The 11,116-nt window shown below is 26.5% G+C and overlaps 1 protein-coding gene across 1 annotated transcript; it reads left to right on the top strand.

Moving 5' to 3' along the window:
- The first annotated feature begins 4,141 nt into the window (after positions 1 to 4,141).
- LOC137825524 (putative WRKY transcription factor 70) lies at positions 4,142 to 5,931 on the top strand. The gene is made up of 3 exons (XM_068631209.2): positions 4,142 to 4,544; positions 5,025 to 5,126; positions 5,327 to 5,931. The coding sequence occupies exons 1-3, from the start codon at positions 4,201 to 4,203 to the stop codon at positions 5,811 to 5,813; spliced, it is 933 nt and encodes a 310-aa protein (XP_068487310.2). The 5' UTR covers positions 4,142 to 4,200; the 3' UTR covers positions 5,814 to 5,931.
- The last annotated feature ends 5,185 nt before the right edge of the window (positions 5,932 to 11,116 follow it).

The following is an 11,116-nucleotide window of genomic DNA, read 5'->3' as shown; positions in this document are numbered from 1 at the left end:
CTCAGCTATATGAACAACCTTTGCAGACTTATTATTACTAAGAAAGACCCTTTGGGAAATTCTTTCTACCTCAAATTGAGACAATTCCTTTTGTTTTATAGCATGCCATTAATGGTGTCTGTTTTTTAAAGTTCTCAAACCCAGTTCACTCTTGTTTTCTTCCTTTCAATTATTCTTTGAAGTTCCCAAACCCAGAAGGCATTTAACTTTTGTTTTCTTCCTTTCAATTATTCTTTGAAGTTCCCAAACCCAGAAGGCATTTAACTTTTGTTTTCTTCCTTTCAATTATTCTGGTGGAATGAGTGTAAGCCATGCAATTCTATACCAAAAGGACAAAATATGAATAGTGAGAAATTAGGTGGAAAAGATAGACTTAGGAAATATACGGCCTAGTATTTTCATCCTCAAAAATACAATAAAAGAAAAAGTAAAATACACTCATAAAATCCTATAAAACTCTTTTATTGATAAATCAAAATTTATTTTTTATAATAATATTTATTTATAATGTTAATAGTTAATTATTTTGTTTATGAATCATATTTAATACGTATCTCTACTAAAAATCAGTATTATCTAACTTATTGTATGTTATGGAATTTGTAGTATATTACTTGATTTATATATTTTTATTTTATATCAGTATATTAAATTTATTTTGAAAATAATTTGAGAAGGTTCAATTGTTCGAAATGAATTTTTAGTTCCGCGTATTTATCAAATTTTTTGATAATTTTTGTAATTCTATAAAAAATATATATATATATATATATATTCAAATATGGAAAAGTTACTGTAAGGGGAATTCTAAAAATAGAAAGAAAATAATCTTTTTAATTATATCTATTATTACTAGATAGAAAACACAGTCAGGATTTGAACTCCTTCCAGTGATCTAAGGTAGCATTAACCACTAGACCAGAGAAATTCTTTGATCATATTATCATTTTTATTATACTTATTATTAATATAATTTATACATATTAATATAATTATTATTAATAATAAAATAAATAATAATTATTAATATTATTATTAACATTATAATTAATATTATAATTAACATTATAATTAATATTATAATTAACATTATTATTAATATTATAATTAATATTATTATTATTATTATTATTATTATTAAATGTAAAAGACTGATAAAAATTGGATAAAAAATACTTTTAAAAGTTGAGAAGATATATTTAAGAACAAAGTGTGAATGGTTGGAAAAGAGACGTGAAGGTAGACCTGGTCTTGATTCTGTCTATGGCAGTGGTAGTTACTGCTGCTTCTTCTTTTTTATTTTGAAATAAACCATCATAGATATATTTAATCTTTATTTCTGAAATTGGCTAAAATTATAATATTACGAATAAAATTAATTTATAATATAATAGAAAAAAAACCCCACACAAAAATGTTATGATAGACTTCTTGAAAAGTATAGAATGAGTTGTGGATTATGTGTAGCAATTGAGTGTGATGTTTTATATGTTTGTTATATGTCATGAAAATATTTTCTCTACTAAAAATTTTGATTTTCTATCTCGATTGTGATCTTCATTAATATTAAAATGGCTTTGTTTGTAATAATATCCATAATATATTATTTTTTAGATGAATTATTTGTTTTAACTTTGTAGCTTTTACTACATATATTTAAATATTCTGTGTAAAATTTAACTATAATATTGTCAAATCTATTAAAATAAACGTTTAATTTTTTTTTTTAAGTATTTCAAGTCACTTTTATCAATACTTAAAACATTATTTCATTAATTTATCCTGTTTTTTTCTTAAATAACGTTACTTCAATTGTAAATTTTATGAATTATTAACTTTATTTATTTTTTAACAAATTTTATAAACAAGTGAAAGAGATATATAGATTTTTTTATATCACTTCTCATCTGAAGTAGAAAATCAAAACATTCTATATTAATTATAGTAATAAATAACTTAAATAATCACTTTCTGCGTCAAAGTCAAGATGAGTTTGTTTGAGTTTTCTTAGAAAAAAAATATTTTTTAACAGAAAAATAACTTAGTTTAACTTTTTAGATGTTTTTTTTTTAAATAAAATAGAAGTAAAAAATAAATAAATTATATATGATAATTAATTGCTTGCAAGAAAAGTACAAAGTACTTCATTTATCCTTATCTAACCTGCACAACTTTCATTATATGTATTTGTACAATCGTTATCCCATTTTCAAGAACTCTAAACATGTAAGACAAATTTTATTGAATTGATGTTTGACACCATTTCTAGAAGAAAAGTATATACTCTAATAATTATCTAATACAAAATTATTTAACAATTACTCTTTTTTTTAGCAATGATTTTAAGGACTAACATAAAATAATGAAACAAAATTGGATATAACAAATATCATTAAAATATTAATTAAAAAACTAAAAAAATTATAATTTTATTATTAACACACATTAATTCTTTTCCCAATTTAATAGAAACTTTATATTATTAATTTCATATATACATTTATTCATTTGTACTATTATTAGGCTTTCGTTTTAAGAAAAAAAAATTCCTATCATTGCAGTGACGTCATTCCTACGTTGCGCAGTGACGTCATTCCTACCTCACAGTCAACTACAGATTGCAGTCAAGAGCCCCTATCTCTTCTTCAATAACGCGTTTAATTTTTTTAATATATGATACACAAAAAATAATAATAATAATAATAATAATAATAAATATATTACGTGAATTAAAAAAATTCAAATCTTATACATTAAAAAAATAATTTTTAAAAATAATTTTATAATAATGAAATATCAAACAAGTTTTAAAAAATTATTTATTTGTGTAGGTTTTTGTATTCTTATATATACACTAATAAAGGACAAGTTATATTCTTTGATAAAAGTTTAATTTAGTCAATTTGTATAAACTTCTAGTGCAAGTTCTTTTATAGATAATATTATGGAGATAAAATCATTGTTTTAATCACATAATAACACTATCGAAACACATAAAAGAATGCTTCTTTAGCTGGACACTAAATTGATTTATGAAAATATAAATATTAAGTAATTGATTTTAGAATGATCAAATAGTAATTTACGTACTGATTTATTATACGACTTAATAAACGAGATATTGTTTTTATCTGTAGAATATAAAGTTATTTATTTCGGATAAGAATATTAGCGGGTTTCACTTTTCAGACTAGGAACTGATAATGAAGTTATAAAGTACTTATATTATCCAAAATTAACATAATTCACTTTTTTATTTCTACACCCATCATAAATATTTATTATTATTATTATTTTTAATTTTTTATATTATTTAATTATAAATTTATTTTGGTTAGAATCATAAGTCTCACGAGTTTTACACTACAAAGACAAATCATGAAATAGAAACCAATTTTAGAGATAAAAAATAATTAGTTGCTATAGTGACTAAATTAAGAACAACTTTAGAGACTAAAAAAAATTTTGGTTTCTAAATTAATTTTTATTATTGTTAAATGATTTCTAAATTGGTATCTAATTAGCAACCAAAATTTTTCTTCCAAATTTAGAATCTAAATAATTAATAGTTAAAACCTTGGTAACTAATTAGATACCAATTTAGAAATTTGGTAGCTAATTACATACCAATTTAGAAACTATTTAACAATAATATAAACGAAACCATTTTTTTAGTTTCTAAAATAGTTTCTAATTTAATTACTATTGCAACTAATTATTTTTTTTCTCTAAAAATTGATAATTTAAAATGTATTAAAATAAAAATAATAATTAATAAAATTAAATTGTATTAAAAATTAAATAATATATTTTTAATCATAATTTATACGTTAATCTCAATTCAATAATAATATAATTCAATTATGTCCTTCCATTTTTGAAAGCCATCGGAAAGGAGAGCTTAATGAAGAAATGGAAGCAGAGCAGAAAAGAAAAAGTTGAACGAGTCTGAGGAATAAAAAGAAAGAATGCATATCAACCAACGACCGACCAAATTCAATTGTTCAACCCATTCAATTCCCTTTTGAAAGAGAAATTTTTTTATTAAATTTTTTTAAAACTGTCAAATCAAAAGTTTTTTCTTCAGAACGAGGACAAATTTTATTTTCTATCTCTCCCTCTTTCCTTTTCTTCTCCATAGTATAAATCTAGACCAAAAGAAGCAAAGAAAAAAAGACAGTAAAAGAAAAAGCGAAGGCAATGAAAAACATGATTTGTACTGAAACTGATGCAAAGAAGAAGGGAGAGATAATGAAAAATATTGTTAAGGGTAAAGAAGCTGCTACTGAGCTAAAGATTCTGCTTCAGAAACCCTCTGGGAGTGAACCCTCTCTCTCTTATCACCAACTCATGGCCATTGTTCTCACATCTTTCACACAATCTCTTTCTATCATTTCTTCAGAACCCAGTTCAGCAGATGTGGTGGCTTGTCTGAATTCCACCCAATATGGGTCGCCGGTGACCGGTTCCGGCATTGATCCAACGTCTCCACATTGCAGTGAGAAGAGATCCCAAAAGGGTGGGAGAGGTCGCTACAATAGAAGGTTACATTTTCTCTTTCTCATCATTCACACTGACACATGTTTTATAGTTCAAGTAACAAACCCTTCTTTGTTCCTAGAAATTGGGTTACTCAGAGAGAGGGCCTGAGGAATTTGGATGTGTACGGATGTACTGTTGTTGGAGATGCAAATCGTAAACATAACTTAGATCTAACTCATTTTTAGTTAAGTATAGAATGTGTGTCATGTTTCAGATCACTTAATGTTTTTGATTTTTTGAGGTTATATTTGTTGGTTTGATGAATTTATAAACATGCTGATAGCAAAGTTGAGGTCAGATCCAAGAGGGTTAATATATAACTCCTTGTTATGTTTCACAGATGCATTTTACAGATTCCAGATATGTTGCAGTATGTTTTTATCTTCTTTTTCTATATATGGAAAAACATGTGTTATGTTATTTATATTAATACACATGAAATGACCATAGTCTCTTGCACCTGGTTTGTTGTTGTTGTGCAGCAAGGGTGTACTGAGAAAGACCATAGTCTCTTGCACCACTGATGATAATTATGCATGGAGGAAGTATGGGCAAAAGGAAATCCAGAATTCTGAATTTCCTAGGTATATTGTTATCATTGCTTTTCTTTATGATCTTATTTTTATATTTTTCCATGAAAAGATATATAATTCTGATATAGTATTCCAAAACATGATCACACAATAGGTACATCAAACCTTAATCTAGAAGATTTCATTGTACAAGTCTTTTTTTTCCATAGATTAGTCATCTAACTCACCTTGTTCTTAATAATGATTTGTAGGAGTTACTTCAGGTGCAGTTACAAGAATGATCAGGGTTGTAAAGCAACCAAACAGGTGCAACTGGATCATGATAATCCACATATGTATCGAATTACGTACATTGGTATTCACACATGCAATGTCATTCCTATGGTTCCACACACAACCACAGATTCTTCCTCTTGGGAATCATATCATCTGCATTCTGATCGTGACTCCAATGCACAAGATCATCTCATTAGCTCACCACACTTAGCTATAAAACCAGAATTTAGCAAAGAAATTCACACACCAAGTGATCTTACTGATCACAATATGTTTCTTGAATATTGGAAGGAATCTGAAGCATCCAACTCTACCATTATGCCCTTAAGGAAGGCACCTGATAACAACGCAGATAATGTGTATTCATGTACAGACTCTCATAACTTGGACATGGATTTTGGTGAGGTGGCATCTGTTCTTCTTTATCCTCACTTTCACTTTGACCAAGATAAGTTCTTTTAGAACTATAGTTCTTGGTTTCCTAAGCTTTCTTGTTGGTGTGTAATTTTTTTCCTAAAACAAATTATTAGTATTTAAAGTCGCTTTTAATTATTAGAAAAATTTATAAGTTAATTTTCATTTTTAAATTGGTAACTAATTGGATGTTAATATAGAAATTAATAATAAAACTTATTTTAAATATTAATAATTTTTAAAATAGTATATAATTTAGTTGTAATTAATTATTTTTTATTTTTAACATTAATTTTTGTGTGTGGTGTGTATAATCTTATTAAGAGCTTATTGTAATATGTCACTAGAGAATAATTAAAATTATGGTTGATCAAATTGTTTGTGGAATAGTGTTCTCTTCTTCATGCTGCTAAACAACAAAAACAATTATAAGATCACTGATTTTCTACTTTGCAAAGAGAATGTACTCTTAACTGAGAAATCATCACTATGAGATTAAACCGTAGGTGAGGTCCTCTTAATTATATTTAAACGTTAATTCGACTAATAACAAATGAGTTCATAATAATCATATAAATAGTCATGAGTTTTAAGAAAAATATATATCATCACGTATATTAACTACACTGAACACTAAGATCTCACTTTTACAGTATCTTTTACAAATATCATCTAAACTAAGAGTTAAGAGTTTGCAAAGAAGGAAAATAGCGAAAGAAAATAATAAAATCGTTTAATTTAGTGAAGAGAAGACCAAACACAATCAACCGACCTAGAACAAAAATAATAATTCCCATAATCCCCAGCCTATACGATAAATAAGAAATTTAGTTATGTATAATTATGATGAATTTTGTTAATGGATTCAATCACCACCTTTTACATGTTTTGTTCTTTCATGGATCTAGAGAAGAACAGCATATTGGTTGGTCAATGTTTCCAGATTTTTGTGCCATGTAATTAATGAGCGAGCTTAATAGGATTCAATATATGTTTAATTCATGAAATTAATTTTTGTATAAGATCAACTAATTAATGTATGCTTTGTAAAATTAATTTTTTATTTTTTTTATTTATTGAAAATTATGAATCATGTGCTTTAATTTTAGACAAGGGAATAAAAATCCATTATTTTTAATATATGTAAAATACTAAAGTAGATAAAATTCAAATACATATTAAGGGAGTTGATTTTTAGATGTTTTCATTTATGGTGACACTTTTACTTAAGGTTGAGATTTTAACAATTAATGGTGAGGACCTAAGGAAGATTCCCACTGACACGAACTTAATCAAGTGGTTAAGTAAGTGTGAAAGTTCACTTCACAGAGGCAAAGATGAAAAACAAAATGGCGAGAATGAGATGCAATTTGCGAATTGAAATGGGCACCAAATGATGCACCATACTCATAATTATGAGTGAAACCCAAGAGCAATAAATAAGAAACTAAGAGAGAAAAACCTAAATGGAATGGAGAAATGGAAGGAAATGGAATGAGAAAACTTATGGTGGTGGGTGAGAAAAATCAAGCCACTTAGAGGGTGGCTATCTCCAAGATGGGTGTGTTGACCACCACTTGAGAGCTTCCCAAATCACTCAAGATAAGACCTCAAACCTAAGAGGACATAAGCCTCACTAAGAGCTCACACAATTTGTGTAGAGTTTCTTTACTTCATTTAAATTCAACATGTACATACAATGAGGGAGACCTCCTATTTATAAGTGAAAGAGCCTTGGAAAACAAGCAAGAGGGGTATGATGGAAAGGAAAATAAGGTGCGGCCTAGGTCATTGACCATGGTCAATACGACATGCTAGTCTCAATCTTCTAGAAGATAGCTCAAAACAAGCTAAAGTGATAGTGCACCCCTCCCTTTCATGCTAAATGATACATATTCTACTGAAATTAAAAATAATGAAACCAACTGATGCTCACCACCCAAGGCTTGTGCTCTGCTCCTCGTGATCCTCTGAGGGCAAACTAGGTGTTGAGGTAGTGACTGGGGAATCTTGACCTGACCCTATGTCTTGAGGCATGCTCCTAGTTTTCCACCTCAGAGGTTGAGTTTGGTCAGTAGACGCATTCTCTCCTGGATCCTCATCATAGGTAGGTGTTAGTTGTTGCATTACCTTGTTTATTTCTATTGTTATTATGTTTTTATGTCTTAGCCGAAAGGCTAGGAAGGTAGTTATTTCATTTTACAGGGAATGAAGGAAGTCATAGTTTAAAGGATATGAGAGCTTATGAAAGAGGAAGAAAAGGTCGTGTAGTGGACATTGGTGATAATGCTACAAGGGCCATTATTTTGGAGCTGCTCTATGCATAATATTGCAAATTCTGACCTTTAAAAAAAGCTGATTTATTGTGTAGGCACACGTATATATATGAAGGAACAACAGAATGGTACATGACTACCTTTATATACTGAATGTAGGACAAATTATACAAGTACAAATTGGGTGATCACTTTATGCACCTATTGTATCAGTTTTTCTTTTTGAGTCTTTATTATTCTAGCACTTAGTGTAGTTAACCTGGTTGTATAGGTGTTGAGGATTATTGATAAAAATATATGAATGTGGTCTAGGAATGTCTTGTATTGTTCTAAGCTATAAGGGAGTGTGAACTTCTTGATTTTTGTATACGAGTTGATGATTTCTTCGGTGTAAAACAAAGGGGTCTATCCTCAAAACTTATTGAGGCTCTCCGATTTTCTCATTTGACCCCTAAACCCTAAAGTATCAATTTAATTTAGTTTATTCAGTGTAGATAAAAAAAAATACTTATTAGACTAATCATACACCACCATAATAATTTCCCAAATTCTATGTAATTTAGGTAATCTTGTAATCTGATCAGAATTAAAGTTTATTGCATTTATCTACATTAATATCTAATACAAATTTTACCATGCAAATTATTGAAATAAAATTCGTATTTTAATTAAAAACAACACTAAAAAGGTAACAAGATGTGCCTTTTGATAACATTTTAAAATGATCATATGTAAATATTTCACAAAAATAATTATGTTCCAACGAGTTGAAGAATTCAAAAAAATACATTTTTTATAATGTTATAAATAAAATAATCGACAGAACCAAGTCATTTATTCTTCCAGTTCTTTGGTGTTTTCTTTTTCTTTCCCTTTCTCTTCTTTTCTTGGTCTTTTCTTCTGCTATCGTGCTCCTTCTAGAAACCCCCACCCAGTTTCTACGTAAATCAAGAACAATAGAAAACAAAAAAAGGAAAAACACAATCATAGAAAAATCAAAGCGAAAATGTGAGAGTAGATGGTGACTACAAATGAATACGATGGTTTGTGTAGAGAAAATGGTGTCTGAAGGAGACAATTCCTTGGGTAGAACTTCCTTTCAATAAAACTACAAATACTATGTACATTATAATGACTATATTTAATTACATAACTAACCATTACCATTCTGATTTTGTATTATTTACATATGAATAATAAAAATATAAATAATGAAATATTATTTTTTTATTAATAATAATATTTTATTTTACTTTTATTTAAGACTAGGTTTTATATTTAGTATTAATGATTTTAAAACAATAAATGCCAAAATTTTGAGTCATGTTGACTTTATATATAAAATCTTAATTTTTTGGTTAATTATTTATAAGACTTGTTTATTATTTTTTCTATTTTTAAATTTTTTTTGGACCAATTATTTTTTATGATCAGATAATACTTGTAAGACGATGAAGTGAGAAAGAAGTTTGACTAATCAAAATTTTATTTCGAACAAGTTTTTTTCTTTCTTTTTTATCTCAAGTTTTTTTTTTTTATTGGAGGTGAGAGTTTTTGTACCGTTTGTGATGTGAAAGTTAAATAGATAAATTTTTAACTATTTACTTAATAATATGTTTGGTTTGTGAATTAAAGGATAAAAGAAATTAAGCTTTCTATAACTTTTTTAAGTTTTTTTTATAAACTCCTAAAGAGAACAAGTAGGAAGGTAAGAGAACTAATTAATTAAGTATATTTTAATTAAATTTGAGTTAATATGTTGTATAAGGTGGAATAAAATTTGTTGCGTTAAACTGTTGTTATATGTAGAACACTAAGTATCTCTTGGTTGTTTAAAAATTTACTTAGTCACTTAAGTCTCTCTCTTATAGAACTTAGATATTTAGTCACTTGATCGATGAAAGGCTAGTGTTATGATGAAGTTCTAGAAAAACTTATAACATACACAAAGAGTCTCATCACTCAAGTATTATCTCTATCACATAAGTAATATAAGTTGTTGCTTAAGCGACATGCTTGTAGTTAAAATGAGAAAATTTCAAATCTCTCTCCTTCAAATATATATCACTCAAGCATTAGTGTAATATTATTGTATTTTAATGAATTATGTATTATTGTATTTTAATGAATTATGTCGCTTAAGCGATAGTTACTCGTTCAAGTGATAACATAGTGACTTTTAATAGACATTTATCTTCAGATTATCTATGTGGTAAGTGTATTTGTGTGTAAATGTTTGATTGTGAAACATTTTAGCTACCAACTTTACAATCTAATTAGTTGATATTAAAATTTTGATAGCTAATTAAATATCAATTTAGAAACTATTTATTAATAATAGTTTTTTTTATATATTTTTACAGATTGTAAATTTAATATTAATATTAAGGTTATAATTTAAAATAAAATCTTAGTTTTTATTACAATTTTAGATTAATATTAAAAATAAAATTTATAATTTATTTATAAAATTAAGATTTAAATTTAATATTAACAGTGTAGTAAAAATAATTGATGTTTTACATTGGATTAGAAATTTATTTAATATTATAAAAAAAAATTGTTATTCAATTTTAATTAAATTAATATGTAAAATTAAAATTGATATACTAATGAAATATAACAAAAAAATCATCTTGAACGAGATAACATCATACCTTTTATAGTAAAAAATGAGAATATTTAAGATAAATCAAATTCTTCTATTACATATTAATAAATCTAAGTTGGATAAATGGAAGTCGATAAGTGATGCAAAAAGTATAAATTAAAATTTAATTTTAGAAAATTATATGTAACTGTAGTGAAAAGTCAGTGAAACATTACTTATATTATATTCTATCATTAAGTTTACTACCAAACATATTAATTGTTGCTGATAAAGTTACAACCCCCAGATCTTATTTTGTGACAGAGAGCAATAAATGTCAGATTATAATTTTTTTTTCCGAAATAGTAAGTACATACGAATTTTATACAGCTACTAAAGTATTATTTTTTTTTATGTTATTAGTGCGTAAAATAAAGGAGAAGAATCTAAGAGTAAGAAAACTAAATTGAAAAATAAAGAAACAA

The sequence above is a fragment of the Phaseolus vulgaris genome, chromosome 8 (assembly GCF_051622355.1).
Source record: "Phaseolus vulgaris cultivar YP4 chromosome 8, ASM5162235v1, whole genome shotgun sequence".
NCBI classification, from domain to species: domain Eukaryota; kingdom Viridiplantae; phylum Streptophyta; class Magnoliopsida; order Fabales; family Fabaceae; genus Phaseolus; species Phaseolus vulgaris.
Note: the sequence above shows the minus strand (reverse complement) of the source record. Positions and strands in the feature narration are given on the sequence as shown.

What these genes read in the sequence shown, in the direction of transcription:
- LOC137825524 (XM_068631209.2), top strand. Translation starts at nt 4,201, where the DNA reads ATGAAAAACATGATTTGTACTGAAACTGATGCAAAGAAGAAGGGAGAG. An exon ending in AGAGGTCGCTACAATAGAAG is followed by an intron (nt 4,545 to 5,024) that starts GTTACATTTTCT and finishes GTTGTTGTGCAG; the next exon opens with CAAGGGTGTACTGAGAAAGA. An exon ending in CAGAATTCTGAATTTCCTAG is followed by an intron (nt 5,127 to 5,326) that starts GTATATTGTTAT and finishes AATGATTTGTAG; the next exon opens with GAGTTACTTCAGGTGCAGTT.